The sequence below is a fragment of the Equus przewalskii genome, chromosome 12 (genome assembly GCF_037783145.1).
Source record: "Equus przewalskii isolate Varuska chromosome 12, EquPr2, whole genome shotgun sequence".
Classification (NCBI taxonomy): Eukaryota; Metazoa; Chordata; class Mammalia; order Perissodactyla; family Equidae; genus Equus; species Equus przewalskii.
Window position 1 is genome coordinate 11,387,718 of NC_091842.1, and position 17,159 is coordinate 11,404,876.

The 17,159-nt window shown below is 60.7% G+C and overlaps 1 protein-coding gene across 4 annotated transcripts; it reads right to left on the minus strand.

Annotated features, from left to right (window-relative positions):
• Nucleotides 1–557: 557 nt before the first annotated feature.
• STX1A (syntaxin 1A) lies at nt 558–17,006 on the minus strand. 4 transcript variants are annotated; one of them, XR_011524403.1, is made up of 10 exons: nt 16,885–17,006; nt 9,107–9,184; nt 8,661–8,760; nt 5,940–6,014; nt 5,130–5,203; nt 4,936–5,044; nt 4,775–4,848; nt 3,902–4,039; nt 2,302–2,495; nt 558–1,968 (listed from the first exon to the last, which is right to left on the minus strand). XR_011524403.1 is itself a non-coding variant. In XM_070566451.1 (10 exons), exons 1-10 carry the CDS (start codon nt 16,912–16,914, stop codon nt 1,891–1,893), a joined length of 867 nt encoding a protein of 288 aa, XP_070422552.1. In that variant the 5' UTR covers nt 16,915–17,006; the 3' UTR covers nt 558–1,890. The 4 variants fall into 4 exon arrangements, 1 of the variants encoding a protein (XP_070422552.1); XR_011524405.1 differs by having other exon boundaries at nt 3,788–4,039; XR_011524404.1 differs by having other exon boundaries at nt 3,076–4,039.
• Between the last annotated feature and the right edge of the window lie 153 nt (nt 17,007–17,159).

The window sequence follows — 17,159 nt, forward strand, 5'->3', positions numbered from 1 at the left end:
ATGTTTAATACATATTTTATAATAACTAAGAATATCTATTACGATACTAGGCAAAGTTGGGGAGGATGGGCAGGATGCAATGTATCTGTGATACCCATTGGCCCGAGGCTTCTAGGTTTCCCTTTGGTCTGAAGGTATTAATCCAGCCCAGTGGCCCAGGCTGACCTTTGGCCCTGAGCCATCATTAGCTGCTGGCCTCACCAGCCCAGCACCTGGTTGCCTCAGGAGCTTGTGTCCTGTCTGATCATTAGTGGTCAGAAGGGCAGGTCCTGCACTGGACTGTGTGGGGGACTGTCTAGCAGGCTGATAAGAGAGGGGATGCAGTAAGTGGGAAGAGGGGGTGGGTGTGGGCTGGCGGTACACAACAGGCATCAGGTGTTAAGCGGGAGCTGAGACTCAGGCTGGGGTGGAGGGGCCAGAGGGACTGGACACTGAAAGCCGAGGAGGAGAGGTTGGGATGCTGAGCCCACTTTCCCTTAGCCACACATACATTCATTCACCCCCAAGTTCTAAGGCCATGACATTGTGACAGTAAGAAACCTTGGGCAGAGGCATGGTACAGATACAAATGTTTATTCTACATAAAAACTTCACAAAATGGGCAGCTGGTTGTACCAAGACCTTTGGTGGAGGGGTGAAGGAAGGGGTAAGTCGCTGTTAAAGAAGGCAACACGGACAGTGGTCACAGTCACTGGGCAGGAGCAAAGCTGAGGGAAGGTGGGGCACAGACGTGGCCCGTCCCCTATGGCATGCACTTGCATGCACACTCCCTGCCTGCCAACGAGGAAGAGGGGTCTTGGGGTGGGGGCACATCTCCAACTTGCAAAGCCCCAAGATGGGGAGACTGGAGGTACCCCTCCTGGCTGGCTGCTGAATACTGCATCCGAGACACCTGACACCCATGTGGCACATCAATGGGGGACAGCAAGCGCAGGACGTGATTGCAGGCCTGAAGTGACACTGACTTTCCAGAGCACAAGAGAGCAGGGATCACTGTCCCAAACATGCAACACAATGGCTTGAGGACCTGACTAAGGCCTGCTGGGGAGTGGCTGGCCCAGGCTGTGGGCTTCAGCCAGGGCAGAGGCCTGACTGGGGCACCAGCCAGCCTCTCCCAGAATGTTACCTGGAGTCAGGCATAGCCCAGAGGGGTTGCTCCTGGTGCTGTGGGAATGTCAGGCTGAGGCATCCACAGACCTGTCAGACTCTGCCCCTAGGTAGGGGGTAGGAGCCCCAGGTGAAGGCGGGGGGCGGGGATCCTGGTCTTGACACTGCCAGAAGCCACCTGGCCACGGCACCCTGAGCCTCCCTGGCAGTGATTGGCTGTTAGAGGCTTAGAGCTGGGCTGTCTCTCAGGGCCACCCCTCCCCTAACCTGAAAAGCAGCACCATGTGGCCAGCTGGTCCCCACCCCTCAGGGGGCATGGCTTAGGGGGACAGCTGGAGAGGACAGGATGGGGCAGATGGGTTGGTCAGGAGGAGGTAAGGTTGGGGTCCAGAGAGGGCCTTGATCCCAGGAGAGGGGGGACCCCAGGCCAGAGTGGGATGATTGGGATTGTGGCAGGGGAAGGGGCCCATGGCTACCCTGGGCAGCCCTGCCTGGTAAGGGTGAGACAGCCTGGGCCAGGGCCTGAGTCTGTCCCTTGCTGACCCATCGCCACCCCGCTGGCTGTTTCCAGCCTGGCTCCCCTCTGCCTCTTCTGTACAGACGCGCACTGTTACAAAGATCATGCACATGACGGCTCAGGGCAGGGTGGGTACGGAGGGCCCTGTGGCAGAGAAAGGAGCAGGATGGAGTAGGAAGGACGGAGCTCCAAGCCACAAGGCGGCAGCAGCCAGGGGGCCTCCTCCAGGTGGACCATCCAGAGTGGAGTGGCAGGTGGGGTGCTCTCTATCCGAAAATGCCTCCAAAGGTGGAAGCAATGACAATGCCCAGGACCACACAGCAGATGATGATCATGATCTTCTTCTGTACCAGGGAGGCAGGAAGAACAGCTTCAGACAGTGCCTGGGAGGGTCTGGGGCTCAGGAAGGCTGAGCGCTCTGGGCAGAGCTTTGGGGCGTGTGGCACAAAAGGTGAGTGAAGGGGCTTGGGGCCACTGGGGAGGGGGCTGTGATGAGGGGTGAAGGCTGGAGAGTCTGGGGGATTGAACTGGGGGGAAGGTGATGGCCAGAACGTGTCTGGGCAGGTGTTACAATGGGGTGCCAAAGGCCTGAGAGTCGGGTGAAGGATTTGTGATGGTCTGGGGGCTCTAATGGGTGCATGCGGGACGGAGGCTGAGGCAGAGTTGGGACCACTGACCCGGCGGGCCTTGCTCTGGTACTTGACAGCCTTCTTGGTGTCAGACACAGCCCTCTCTACGTAGTCCACCGAATGCTCCACGTTGTACTCGATCCTGTCAATCATCTCCCCCTGCAGGGCGGGGGGTACTGGAGCTCCAGAGGGCCCCCCTCAGGGTCGGGAGGGGGCTCAGGGCAGGACATCGGGAAAGCACCCTGAGGTTAGGAGAGAAAAGTGGGGTGGTGAAGAGGATAGGGTCCAGTGTCTCCCTGTGCCCCTCTGGCCAGGCACCCTGGGGAGCTCCCGCCTCTCCCTGCAGAGCAGCCATCATGGGGAGGGAACTGGCCATGCAGTCTCAGCCAAGGGCGTGGGGACCATGCAGAGAACTCAGCTGGAGCCCTGACCTCAGTGCCTGGAGCCTGACAAAGGACAGCATCAGGCAGAGGAAGGCAGGGGCAGGTGAGCTGGTGTCTGGCTATAGCTCACAAGGTGACCACAGTGAGCCCCGCCACACTGTTGGGCCCAGCAGTCTGGTCCCATGCTGCCCCCAAAGGCCACTCCAACCTTGATGCTGCCCCACAGGACTCTCAGCAGTGGTGTGCCCACTCTCTCTCCAAGTCCCAAGTCCCCCGCCCTACTGGTGTCCACATCACCAAGCGCTCTCACCCGGTGGCGGCAGGAGCCTCCTTGGGGCCTCCCTGCTTCCTAACTTGGGTGACACCACTTCCACACTTAAGACCCTGTGGTCTAGAAGAGAAGCCAGACACCCAGCACCGCCCACAAGGCCCTGCCTACCTCATCTCCAACTACGCCTGTGTTCCAGCTGCATGGACCCCCTTTCTGCTCCTCAAATATGTCAGGCTCTTGCCAGTTTCAGGACCGTGGGGTTGCTGGTCCCTCTGCCCAGGCCGGCTCTTCACTCTTCCCCCGAGAAGTCTTCAGAGCCCAAAGGCCACCTCCTCAGAGAGGACTTCCCTGACCACCCCGTCCAAAACGGCCGCCGCAGGGACTCTATCATAGTGTCACTCCCAATGTGGCCCTTGGACTAGTAGCATGGGCATCCCCCTTGAGCTTGTTAGAAATGTCAATGCAAGGGCCCCCACCCTGAACTACTGACCTCTGGGAACTGGGGCCAGGAAGCTCACAAGCCCTCCAAGTGATTCTCAGGCACTTTCGAGTTTGAGAACCACTGCTCTATCACATAGCCTCCTAACATTCCTGAGCACCTGGCACAACTGGAGAATATTCCATTTATTTACTTATGCTACCCTTTCGCCCAACAGACGATAGCTCCAGGAAGTGGGCCCTCAGCTGTCCTGGTCACTGCTCTGCCTGACAGGGCCCACATGACAAACAGCTAGTGAAGAAGACAGGACAAGGCTGGGTGTAGGTGGCCAGGGCCATGCAGAGCCATGCAGCGCCTGGGGCCTGGTGGCCGAGCCATGCAGAGAGGGTCCTTCAGGTGGCAGGGCTCTGGAGGCAGTTTCAACAGCGGGGGCTTAGTTACCTGAAGACTTGGTCCCTCCCGGGCAGGGCAGCATGTCAAGCAGAAAGGATGGGGTCATTGCAGCCCTGGGTGCTGCTGGGGGCTGGGGCGGAGGGCAGTGGACCCAGGCCTCACCTGGCTCTCCACGAGCATGGCCATGTCCCTGAACATGTCGTGCAGCTCACGGATGCTGTTCTCCAGCTTGATGATCTCACTGTGCCGGGTCTCAATCTCGCTCAGGGCCTGCTTCGAGATGCTGGAGTCCATGATGATCTAGGAGGTAGGAGCAGGGGGCTGGGACCCAGGGGCCTGCTTAAGGGGGACCAGGATAGCAGGATGCCAAGGGTGAAGGCACCTGGGATGGGCAGGGCTTGAGCAAAGTGTTCTGGAAGCAGGACTGAGGCTTCCCCCAACTTCCTGCTTGGCCCTTACTTGCCATTACCTAATTTCTCTGAGACCCGATTTGCTGTCTGCACTATGGGGTTAACAACACTCCCCCTGTGCTTGCACGGAGTCCCTGCTAAGTGTGAGTGCTCACCACCAGCCTTGTACAGACCCGGAGTGGACTGCCCCAAGGACCCAGGCTTGAACCAGGTTCCTCCCACTGATTGTAACTGCCCTCCCCTCTCTCTTCCTGGGACCCACATCCCCTAGCTGCCTCCCACCCTGTGTGCCACCTCCTTCACAAGGCCCCCCTGCTCAAGCGTCACCTGAATGTAGAGATGGCTAAGGGCACCGAGTCCTCTGGGACGAGTAAAAGGCCCTGAGAATGGGGGAAGGGGTAGCAAGGAAGTGGGAGGAGCCAGGAGACGGGTCTTAATTCCACCTTTGCCACTAACACTTAGGTGACCTCAGCCTGGTCCCTTCCCCTCTCTGGGACTCACCCTTCTTTAAAACCTGTCTCACCAGGTGGCTGTGTCAAAATACTGCCCAGACCCAGCACTTTGCACACACACCAGGGGTCCTGGTGGGCGGGGTCCCAGTGGGAGGGTTGGGGTCCACACTCACCCCAGAAGCAAAGATGGCCGGGTTCCCACTCTCCAACATGTCCTCCAACTCCTCACTGGTTGTAGTCCGGCCAGCTGCGAGCAGGGGTCACACTGAGTCCCACCTCCCCAGGAGCAGAGCAACGGCCAGCCCCTCAGCCCGGCCCCACCCGCCCAGCTTACTGATCTCCAGCTGCCTCTGGATGCGGCCCTTGCAGCGCTCACGGTAGTCAGACTGCGTTGCGTTGTACTCGGACATGACCTCCACAAACTTCCGGGACAGCGTGGAGTGCTGGGGGTCCGGGAGGGGGGGGTGCATGGGTCAGGCCCCGCTCCAGAGCCTCAGGCCCCTGCCCACCCCAGAGTCTGGCCTGCACCTGTGTCTTCCGGATCCTCAGGTCTGCCGAGGAGCGATTCAGGCCTTCCTCCTGCTCGATGCTCTGCTCGATGCCTGGGGGACAGATGGCTGCTAAGCCACAATCTGCCCCCATTCACCACTGCCCCCGACCCACACCCCCCAGATCTGGCTCAGGACTGCCCCTGGGGGTCTTGTGTGGTCTGTCAGTGGGGCCACATCAGAAGCAGAGGAAGAGAGGGCACCAGGCACTGATGGAGAAGGCTCTTCCCAGTGTGAGGCATGTGCAAGTGTGTGCATAAATGCACACCCACTTGTGAGGCCTCGGGTACGTACAACGCTGCGTGTGTGAGCGCTTCTGTGCTGGGCCGGGTGGCTCAGGCCCACCCTGTCTCTCTCCTGCTCAGGGAGGCTCTGCACCCAACCAGGGGCCATGCCCAGAGTGGGGAGGGCCAGGTGTCCCCAGCCTGCAGGGCACGGGCCCCTAGGCCCGTGCGTTGGCAGGGCCTGTATGTCTGTGCTCACACAAGCACACGGGGGCTTCGGAGTGGGCCAGGCAGTGCTGGCCACTCCTTTAACCCTATTTAGCTGAATGGGGGCACAGCCCAGAGTGGAGCATGCCCTCGATGAAGCTTCAGGCATCTGTCCGAGGCCCAGCCCAGAGCCTGGCACAAATGGGCCTTGCCAGGTAGCTGTTGAGTGGATGGCACCCTCATGAAGGAAAGCAAGGCCCAGAGTACCCCCTCAGAGTTAGTGAAAGCCCAGGGCTGTGTGGGGGAGGCAGGCCTGGGGTGCCGCCCACCCCCAGACAAGGCCCAGAGCCCAGACTCACCCTTGAGCTTGGAGCGCACTTTGTTCGCTGTCTTCTTTATGTCGGACATGAGCTCCTCCAGCTCCTCCTTCGTCTCTGGGAAGGGAGAAGGAGTGAGGGGAGGCACCCTGGGTTCCTCACACCTGATGTTCAGGCTCAGGCTGATGGGGACTCTGGGCAGACCCTGAGTCCTGGGTCTCCCCTCTTTCCCTGGTTGAGGCTCTGCCTGCCCCTACAACCCAGGGCCAGGGCCACAACAGCTGCAGCCTCACCCCCTCTCTCATGCTGCCTTCCAAGGAGCCTCCCTTCCTCCTTCACTGGCTCCCCCGCCCCCTGCAGATAACAGATGGGTCTAAATTTAAGGCAGAAATAATTGTGGAGCAGCTGGTGATGCTGGAGTTGGCTCTGGGGAACAGTTACTTGATACTTGGTTGAGGCAAGGTGGGGGGTGTGGGCTCACCTAGCATTACCTGGTGGCTCGGGGGGTAAGCATCCAGTCAACAGGCTGCAGGGGCCAGAGGCGTGGAAGCCAGCCCCTCTGTCAAGCACCCTGGGTGGGGCAACCATTGCTCTCCTCACAAAGCCCCCTCCATAGGTGCTGACGAGTAGAGGCCAACTGTTGAGTGCCCAGTGGGGACAGGAGGCACCTGGCCTGGGTGGGAGCTGATGGAGAAGAGCTTCAAATAGGCAGGCCCCCTGGGGCATAATCGGCTCTGGACGTAGCAGGGAGCTGGGTGTATGAGGGTGAAGTTGGGGGAAGGCAGTGGCATGGTGTTGCTGGCCTTTGTGCCAACTGGAACCATCTCCCTGAAGCTGGCAGAGGCCATGGGGGTGCCCAGCTTGCCCTACTCCTTGTGAGGGGTTGACTGGCAAAGTGGTGCAAGATGGCTGCTTCCTTCTGGGGTGCTGGGGGGAGTAATGGGCCCCAGCAGCGCTCCAGCCTCAGGGCAGCCCCCGGATTGAGCTCCTGGCTGCAACCTTTCTCATCCTCCTTCTGCTTGCCTCTGGGCTGGGGCTTCTCCTCTAGGGGATTGGGGAGAGACACTGACAGTGGCCGATCAGGTGGGTGCCACGTCCCAAGTGGAATGTGAGAGGAGCGAGGGGCTTCAAGGTGCGGAGGAGGGCTCCTGATTTGTATGAACAAAGGAAAACTTGGTTACCAGCTGCTCTGACGTCTCAGCCTCTTTTGCTCAGACCCAAAATAGCCCAGCCCGGATGGCAGCCCCCAGAGGAGCAGAGCAAGTCTCGGCCCAGGAAGGGCCCCCACTCCCTGCCATCTCTTCTTGTGACTCCTTCTTACCTCTGCTCTGCCTCTGTGCTAGAACCCTTCAAGGGGAGCCTCTCCCCTTGGGAAGTGCCCTTAGCCCACATCACCGACAGCTGGGTCCTGACTGCTCAGCTCATGGGTGGTGATTCTGAACTGGTGGCGACTGACATTGTATGACACAGGGAGAAGTGAGTGTTGAAGGTGGCACAAGGGAGCTGAGGTGGGGAGCTGAGCAGCTCCATTGCCGCACGGCCACCTGTCTGCCAGCAGGTGAGAGGCCAACTCGGCAGCTCTTTACAGTACTCTGTTCACACAGGCAGCGCCCCCTGACCAGGAGCCACCCACCCACTGCCCCCAGACAGATCTCTGGGGAGAGGGGAGCATGATGGCTGCCCTAGACGTGTGCGCTGCTTTGGGTTGTCCCTCTTCCCTTCCCACCCCTTCCTGGGACAGTCTCCTGGCTCCCAGCGCACTCATTTTGCCTTCCAAAGGCCTGGCACTTGGTTTGGTTGGTTTGGCACTGGCCTCGGGTTCAAGTGCACCTTGGGGCTGTGGAAAGATTTCCTCTGGGTGCTTGAGGATGCCACTGTGCCTGGGGTGAGGGCCATGGATAGGGAGGAAGTGCTGGAAATGAGCCTGACGTCAAGCCCTGGGCACCTCCCCTTGACCACAAGAGCAGCCAGGGCAGGAACTCGCCCCGGGCTTTCCCACCAGGTGCAGGCTGCACCCTCCATGAAAGCTGGAGAAGCGAGAGAGGAGGCAAGCAGGCCCATCACTGCCCCTGGGGCTGAGGGGGCACCCCCTTGAGAGGAGGGGATGTGGGGCCTGCGTGCTGCCAGCCCGGCACATAATCGTGTAGTAATCAGCACCTCACCAGGAACTCTGACAGCCGGGTTGGGGACCCGTCTGGGGACAGAGTGGAATGCGGACACATGCGGGCTCCCTGTGTGTGGGGAGAGAGGTGACCTCCTGCAGCCCTGAGAATGCCCAGCTCCGGGGTACCGGTGGCCAGGTGCCAGGGCTGCCAGCTCTTTCTGGAAGCTCTGCCTGTTTGGCTGGCCTGCCCTCCCACAGCGCTGACGCCTCAGAGCTGCCATCTGCTCCCCAGGGAGGCAGGGAAAGGGAGGGGCTGGGCTGAGAGGTCTCCTATTGATCCGAGGCAGCTCCCTCCCTCCTTCCCTCCCTCCCAACATCCTAGGGCTGCAGCCAGCAGCTGCCTTAGAAAAAGGCCAGCTTACCTGGGGGGCAGGGCTGGCTGCCTGACCCCACCCCTCCCACCATGCAAGTCTTTGCGTGAGGCCCTGGGTCCAGCAGGGATACTGGGCACTGACCCCCAAGCCCAGGCCTGGGACAGCTATTTCCTGAGGTTGCCTAGGGAGCCCTCCCCAACCTGGCCAGGCCCAGGTGCACCGCCCCGGCAGCAGGCCTTCCTGGAGGCCTGTGGGCCTGAAGCCGGCCCCCACCTACACACTCACTCTCATCAGGGTTGGGGGAGGCCAGGATGGCGCTGTGCTTCCGCTTCACCTCCTCCACATTCTCAGAGATCTTGTCAATGAAGCCGCGGATCTCCTCCACCTGTGGACCAAGGCCAGGTGGCCAGGAGGAGAAAATCCAGGGAGGGGTTTCTTGGGCCCAGGGCTCGCTCAGAGCGGGGCTGGAGGTCAGGGCTCAGGGAGAGACTGGGCTAGGCTTCAGGTCGGGGGGGCAGGGGGCGTGAGGTGAGGCTGGCTGCTTCTAGTATCCTGGACCAGGGTGGGGAGAAGCAGGCAGTTCTAATCCCAAACTTGACTCCCCTCTGAGCTTCAGTCTATTTACCCTCAAAACGGGTTCATTAACTGGTGCCTGTGGGCTGCTGAGCCTGGCACAGGTGTGTAACAGCCCTACCAGTGTCCAGGGAGAGGCGGGGTGTGCTGGCTCCCACCTGTTCAAAGAACTCATCCATGAAGCGGTCTCGGTCCACAGTGACAGTGACATCGTCATCATCATCGCTGTCCTTGGCCTGCACAGGGGTGTGCACACATGAGCAGGACCTGTGGTGGGACCACTGGGTCCTGCTGGACTGGGATCCCAAACTGTCCAGCATCCATATATAGGAGGCTCGCAGGCTGCAGCTCCAGGGCCCCAGCCACCCGTCCGACCTCTTGGTAGGACAAGGCCTGGCTGTGCCCTCAGCGCAATCACAGAGAGGCCTTGCCTATCAAGTGGGTGACAGGACCAGGTCTCCATCTCCAGGCCAGGCCTCCTTCCCCTGCTCAGCTCCTGCCCCTTCCCACAGGACACGTGTCCTCCCAGCACACCCCACACCCTCGGTCAAGCAAACCTCAGGGCTTGGTGCCTCCGCCAGTGGCCCCAACTCACAAACTTGGCCTGAGACAGGCTTCCTGGCAGCCAGCGTTCTCTACTCTCCTGGCCCGATGGTTTTAATTAAGATGGGGCCTTGAGTTCCCAAACTCCGTTCCAGGGAGGGCCCTGGAGGGGGAGGCTGGGGGCTGTCCAGCCTGGGTACCACCATCTCCCTCCCAAAAGGTTGGATGGCTCAGACACGGCCGTGAGAGACACCGCCCTAGGGGCTCTGTGAGGTGCTGGCCTTGCCACTCAGCCCTCTTGGGGATCCGCTCTCCTTGTCAGTCCTGACACTGGACTTTGATCCTCTTTCCTTCCGGGCCCAGAGAGGCCAGTCATGTTGTCACCTGGCTGGCGGCCTGCCTTGGGCCTCAGGTGCAGGTGCAGGCCCCACCCCGCTGACCCAGGCACTGGCCCAGGAGCAGCTGTACAAAAGCCAGCCCATCGTGGGGTGGCGTAATTACACCTCTGCCTTCCCTGCATGCTGGCCATGCTCATTACTGTCTGCCTAATACACCTGGAGTCGCCAGGGTCAGCCCACTCTGGTGGCAAGACCAAGGGTCCTCTCCACAGTCATGGCAAGGACATCCAGGGCAAGACCATCACCCCTTGGACTGGGGTTCTCGGGCTTGGTCACACCTCATATCTCAGTGCCCCACAAGAGGTGGTGCCAGCTGGCTCGGCACTGGCCCTCACCTCGCTACTCTCTCACACCAGAGCCAAGGATAGGAGCAGGCCAAGGTCAAGGGGGTGGGGAAGCTGAGGGACCCGGCAGGCTGGGCCCCACGAGTGTGCTGGGGAAGGGCCGGTTCTGGGCCAGCAGATACTGACTGGCCGAGGGACTTCCCCCTGGGTCTGTTTTCTCCTCTGTGAAATGGGGACAGTGATGCCTGGCTGCAGAGGGGGAGGCTGGAAAAAGGTAGACACACAGCATGTTCTGAAGGCGGTGCCCCTGGGCTCTGGGGTCCTACTACCCCACCAAAGTGGGGACCAACCAAGAGAGGGGGTTGCTTGGAGTTTTATGTAGGTGGCTTGGGGGGGGCCTCTCATCAAGAGCTCACACCTCCTCCCCCAGCAGCTAAAATAACTCCTCGCTCCCACAAGTGCCTGTGGCTGCTACCAGGTGGCCTCCCTCCCCCCACCAAGCCCACCCATAGAAGCAGAGCATCTAGGAGCCATTTCCACCCTTTTAAGCCACTTTTAGGCCAGGCCCAGGAGCTGAGCCAGAGTGCAGCCTGGAGGAGCCCGGTTCCCCCTCCGGGGCAGCCTGCCAGGTTGGGAGGTGGCCCCAGGAGCTCCTGCCGTTCAGCGCCCTGCCCTCTCTGGCCTTCTGTGCCCAGAGAAGGGCAGGGGTGGATGAGAAGGGGTAGAAGGAGAATTTTCCTGCTCCCTTCCCAGAAAGAGTAATGACAGCTAGGGCCAAAGACAAGCCGCCTGAGTTCTCAGAGACGAGAGTCACTGCCACAGACCTGTGGGAGGCCTCTGTGGCCTCAGCCTGCCCATCTGTGAAATGGGGACCTATCTTGTCCAGGCATCCAGCTCTGACCTGCTACCTCCACAACCTCCTCAGAGGACTGAAGGCTGGACTTGAGGGGTGGCAGGAGAGATGCCCACACCCTCCTCCCGGCTCTCCACCTAAGAGGGTAGAGCTGAGAAAGGGAGACCTGAGGCCTGGGTTGGACTGGGGCGCGCAGCTGGGCGCTCACCCTGGAAGTGGCATTCAGACTGGCCCCAAAGCCAGCTGGAGGGTCCAGGGCCTACCCTCACAGCTGTGGTCAAACCAGCCGTGGCTCCAAGCAAGCCCTTGAGGGGATGCTGCAGGGGACCCTTTCCTCCCCAGTCCTACGGCTTCTTCCGCCCCAGGACTTCTCACCCAGCCCTCCTCTTCACCTCACTGCCCCACCCCACCTACAACGATCTCCCGTCCCCTACAATCCACTGGCTGTCCTGCTTTCCCCACACAGTTCCCTCTGATTGGAATGTGATTCCACGAGGCTGACATTCCCCACATCTGTAGATGCCACCTCCTCCCAGAAGCCTTCCTCAGGTCCCCTGGGTCAGTATCTTGCTCCTCTGGCTCCCCTCACTCTATTCACATCCCTGCTGGAGCCAAAGTCACAGACTCTCGGGCTCTAAGGGACCTGAAAAGTCACCCTGGCCGCAGCTTCCAGCCTTAACTTGCATGCTTCCTGTGATGGAGAGCTCACTAGCTTTCCCAGGTGGCTCTGCCTATCTGAGCCAGCCGCAATTGTCAGAAAGTCCTTCCCTTTCCTGCGGCTTGTCCCCAGACCATAAAGAACCTGTTGGTGCCCTCTCCCTGGGCTGGCCCTGCCAGAGGTCTGAAGCAGCATCCACACCCTCCCTAGGTTTTTCTTCTTAAGTTGACCATTCCCTCCCCTTCAGATCCTTCCCAGGGGCTCCAAATTATAGCCTCTGCCCCAGACTTGTTCCACTCGGCCTCTGTCTTCTCCTGCAGTACAGGGATACAAACTGAATCTGCCTGCTGATTGTGGTCTGAGCAGTGCCAAAGAGCTGACCCATCCCCTCCCACTTTCCACATGGCCTACCTCTGTTAATGCAACCAGAGATCACCTAAGTGAACATACAGCACTTCCTAACAAGGAAAGCCCCAAGCTCTTCCCCACCACTGTCTACTCAGTTGGATTTGGGGCTCAACTGAAGGTCCTTTTTCCTGTTTCATTTCTTCATTTGTTCTGATCCTTGTTCCAGTTTGTGAGAATCTGATGGCTTGTGACTCTGTTGCCCCCGGCAACTTCATCCACATCTAAGCCAGAGCCCTGTGGCACCTTTCTAGAGGTGTCCTCCAGATTAACTCAGACCCCACTGGACACTCAGTTCTCACTGGACACTGAATAAATGACAAGGATGTAGGATGTCAGCTCCCACCTCTCCTGCCCCCAACCCAGACACATTTCTGACCAAAAAAAGAACTAGGACCAGGCTGGCATGCCGTCTTCCTAGTGTCCTGCGCTAGCCAGGGTGGTCATCATACACAAGGTGGGCACCCAGATTTTTGCTGAATGATCAGGGCCCCAGCGCCCTTGGGAGTCTGCCAACCCTCTCCGAGTGGCAGTCACAGCTCCAGAGACAGGGCTGGGCTGGAGGTGGGGACTTGGGCAGCACCGGCAGGGAGGTAGCAGCTGGAGCTGTGGGGCAGGCACAAGCTCGAAGGTTCACACATCTTCCGGACGAAGCCACCGAGACATCATATGGGCACCTTGCCTGCCACCCGGCCAAAGTGGCTCCACCTCTTTCTCCTGAGCCCCCTCCCCTGAACCCCCCTTCCCAAGGGCCCCACAAGGCAGAAACTGGGGGACATATGCAATCAGGAATGAAAGGGGGGGGAGTGCTGCCCCCACCAGGCGACCTTCAGGAAGAGAAGACCACCAGGCAGAGAGCCTCTGGTGGAGGCCCAGCAGCCCTGGTGGTCTCTCCTGGCAGAGGCTCCAGGATTCCAGGATACCCTGGGGGGCGGGGGCAGGGGCCGGTGGGGAGCAGGCAGCCTCCAGGCCGGTCCCAGGGGAGGGGCCGGCTGGCAGCTGCCGGCAGGGTTGATTCACTCCTGCTAAGCAGGAGTTGCTGTTGTCTGCTTTCAGGTCTACTTTTCCCCTTCATCTTTTTAATGACTAATCAGAGTCACATCACTAGAGCAGAGCTGAGTCAGGGGTGTGTGAGAGGCCAAGCTGGGTCTCCAGGGACGAGGACTCTCCATCCCGCTCCCTTCACCCTCCCCCCATCCTGTGTACTCCCTCCTCCACTAGGTCCTTGCTTACAGCAGGGTCTGCCCCTTAGCAGGGCCCCAGAGGAGGTTGGGAGGCAGCTTTAGGCCATGGAAAGGGACTGGGCTCTGTTCCCAGGGGCTGTGTGACCTTGGATAACTCCCTAGCCCTTTCTCGACCTTAGTTTCCCAATTTGTAAGATAGGAGGTTGGACCAGATAGTTCCTGCAGGCCCTTCCAGCTGCGCCCCAGATGAAAATACGCCCAAATCCATGGTTTCTTCTGGGGAACGCCAAGGATGTGGTGGGAGGGAAGGAGGCAGCCCCACCCTGGGCCTATTCTTCACCCGTTTGCTCTACTCTACAAGGCAGATCCTGCTGGCTCCATTGTACAGACGAAATGAGCAGAGGGAGGTTAAGGCACCAACCAGCCGGGTGTTGCCCCAGGACCCTGGTCTCTGCCCAGCAATGAGAGCTAAAGGGGAACTGGTGGGTGAAGCGGGACCTTGGGTTTCCCCATCCAGGCCTGCCTGGCCACTCCTGTGAGCGGGGCCCTGCTCTAGAGCGGGTGTCGGGACCACCCACCATTCTCTCTTGGTTGGGCATTCCCACTTCTCTGCTTTACTGGTCCTTTCTTTTGGACCCCCTTCCCACCCTCCTCCCATTCAAATCCAACTCCTCCTTCTGGGCCACCCCAAGTTCTCTTCTTCCAGGAAGGCCTCTTCCAGGGTCTGGCTGCCCCAACTCCCCCTCCTCTGTCTGTCCTCTGGCTCCTGCAGCAGGTTCCATGTGCCCCACATGGTCTAGCACGTAGATCAACACTGTTCTGGGCCAAGGGAGGGGTGTGCCAGCTCCAAGAAGTCCTCAGAAAGAAAACCAGGGAGGCCTCTGAACTCAGGAAAAGTGGCAGCTGCATCCAGGGTACCTGGGATGGAACGGCGTTGCCTGGGGACACCTTGCCCCAAAGTCTCCCAGCTATGTGAGTCTGGACCAGTCTGTGCCCCTTAGGCCTCCAGGGTGCCCTTCTGATCTCTGAGGGCTGCCTACAGCATTGAGGCCCCCACAGTGGCCCCCGATGATCCCTTTATGCTCTGTCTGCACAACGGGAGGATGAGCCCCATGAGAGGTGGGGGCTGGAGAAGGCTGGAGGGCTGGAGAGCACGGAGGAAACGCGCCAGCTCCTTCCCCAAGTGTGACTTTTATAAATAAGCTCCCTTCCCTCCCTTCCAAATGTGGTGGCGTCGGAAGGGAAAGGAGGAGGAGGGGACGAGGGAGCGAGTGTTGGGGGTGGTACAAGTCACTGTCCCAAGCACCACCCCTGTCCAGCCCAGCCAGTACTGGCCTCTTGGTTCTGGGGATTCTGGTCTGAAAATTCTGACTCCTGGGGCGCCAGGTCTCCCCCAAATATGGAATCAGAGACAGGAGACCTGTGAGCACTCCTCTTGCCCTGAGAAGCTGGGTTCTAGGTTTTCCTGCCTCCACTTCATAGATGGGAACCCAAGACCCAGAGGGCAGGAGCCTTGTGGGAATGGCAGCCCCCCAGACTAACCGTTCCACCCCAGCCGGGGTGGGCTCCTGCCAGCTCTTCCTTGAGGCGGCTAGAAACACCAGTGGGCAGGGCCACCCAGCAGTGAGTACAGCAGCCTGCAGGGGCTCCAAACGCCTGGTGTGGCGTCTGGAGAGGAAGCCTCAGTAGACTCAGAGAAGCAAGGCCTCACCGTCTAAGGGACCACCCTGGACCACCCTGTGTGTGTGTGTGTGTGCGCGCGCGCGTGTGTGTGTGTGTGTAGGGGGAAGGGGTCAGAGAGACACACACCAGAGCACGAGACCTAGGGTTAGCTCCCTACAACCCAAGTTCTGAGGATCCCCCAGTCGCAGGCAAGCCTAAGTCTGACCATCTTCATGACCAGGCAAAGCCTCTTTCTACCACCCCACTTGATCTACCAGACAAGTCAATTCTCTCTTGTGCCTCAGTTTCCCCTTCAGCAGAGGGGATGAAGGCTGATGAGCCAAAGGCCCTGTTAGATGTAAAGGACGGTGCTCACCCAACCACATGGTGCCCACATGTACTCTCATCTGACCACCAGGCGCCCAAACATCAGCAGATGCACCACACAGCCATTCATCGCAACCTTCTTTCTGACTCACCCAAGGACAGGAAACTGAGGGCAGCCGCAAGGGCTGGCTGGTGAAGTGTTTAGACACCACATAAGACAAGAGGGACCAGCTTCTTCTCTCCAGGGGCTGGGCACTCAGCCAGGAATCACACAGGTCTGACAGGAGGGTGGGGGCTGGCAGCAGGGCAGGGGAAGATGGAGGCAGGAGAGCACAGTTCCCAGCTCCACGACGCCCAGCAGACAAGGCTGGATAATGGGGGAGACCCAGGCATGAACGCAGGGAGCCCCCGAGCAGAGTGGACAGCCAAGTGATCGAAAGGCCAAAGGACACTTGAAACTTTCCCTATGAGGGAACCAGGTCTCTGGCTCTAAGCTGGGCAGCAGGGGGAGGACTGGGGAGCCCAGAGTCTCCCCAGAGACTGGCAGGCAGGGTCTGCCAGCAGTGTGCTCTATCAGAAGGTCTCATGAGACTCAACCCCGTCTAGACCTCTGATGCCTCCTCCCTACAGCCAGGCTTCATCTCCTTCACTGCCCCAACAGGCCCCCGATAGCCATCCCTAAGGGCAGAGGTGTGAACATCCTGGTAAATGGCAGAGGCCAGGGGAAGGGGGCCCTGCTGATGAGGAGCAGGCTGCAAGGGTCTCTGTCAGGGCTGGGAGAAGGTGGGCTCTGACTCACAACCTTTGCGCATCCTCCTACCCCCCCAAAACCCCGCTCCTACAGCCACACCCCAGGGGCCTACCAAGGCACAGGTGGAAAAATAGGTTCAGGTAGGAATCAGACCAGGGAACCTCGGAAGGGTCTGGAAAAGCCAGCCCGGACTGCCCAGAAGCCGGGAAGGTGGGCTGAGGGCAGGTCTGGACCTTTCAGGGACCCCGGTGGGCAGCAGATCCTGATCGCAGGCGGATGGGAAGCCACAGGTGATGCGAGCTACAGGTGACGGGAGGGGATGGGGGCGGCGGGGAGCCCCGGGAGACCACGCCCGTCGGAGGAGCGCGCCCCACCCGACCGCCCGCCGGGTTTCCGCAGCGCGCCCGCAGCGGGCTCTGGGCAGGGGACCGCCCCGGCCCCTTCCCACCGCGGTCCTGCCGGCTGTCGAGACCACAAGGGGGTACAGGAGGCTCAGTGATGAGGCACAGTGGGGGGACATAGACGGGACCTGCTCCGCGGGGCGAGGGAGAGGTCAGGCTCCTGTCCCGTCACCGATATCCGATGATACCCCTCCGACCCCCCAAAACACGGGGGCGCCGAAAAGTTTATCCAGGACCCCAGGCTCCAGCCTCCAGCCCGCGGGCCAACGGGCCCGAGCTCACGCGAGCCCGTGGCCCCGAGAGGGTCCGAGGGGCGGGACCCGGAGGGGGTCGGGGTCTCCGGCCCCGCACCGCTCCCTCCGGCGCGGCCGGGGCGCAGGGGCTGTAGCCCGCGGGGCCGCCGGAGCCCGGCGGGGAGAGCGGCGCGCGGGGCGCCGGCGGCGCGCGGTGACGCGCGGGGCCGGACTCACCGTGCGGAGCTCCTGGGTTCGGTCCTTCATGCTCCCGGGAGTGGCCACGGCGCCGGCTGCAGCCTTATGAGCCCCGCATGCGCGGCGGCCGCCCCGCGGCTGCGCAGCGCCAGCCCGGCCCCGCCCCGGCCCCCGGGACCCCGGCCCAGCCCCCAGCCCGGCCCCGCCCAGCGTCGGCCGGTCCCGCTGGGCCCCAGCCTGGCACCTGGGGCTGGGAATCCGGCTCCCGGCCCCCATCCCCCACAGGGTCCCCTGCTGGGGTCGAAACCTGGGAC

Excerpts from the sequence above, each read along its gene's own strand:
- STX1A (XM_070566451.1), bottom strand. The coding sequence starts at position 16,914 with ATGAAGGACCGAACCCAGGAGCTCCGCACG. Across the intron at positions 9,185-16,884 it reads GAACCCAGGAGCTCCGCACG|GCCAAGGACAGCGATGATGA; the intron begins GTGAGTCCGGCC and ends ACCCCTGTGCAG. Across the intron at positions 4,849-4,935 it reads CCAGAGGCAGCTGGAGATCA|CTGGCCGGACTACAACCAGT; the intron begins GTAAGCTGGGCG and ends CCCTGCTCGCAG.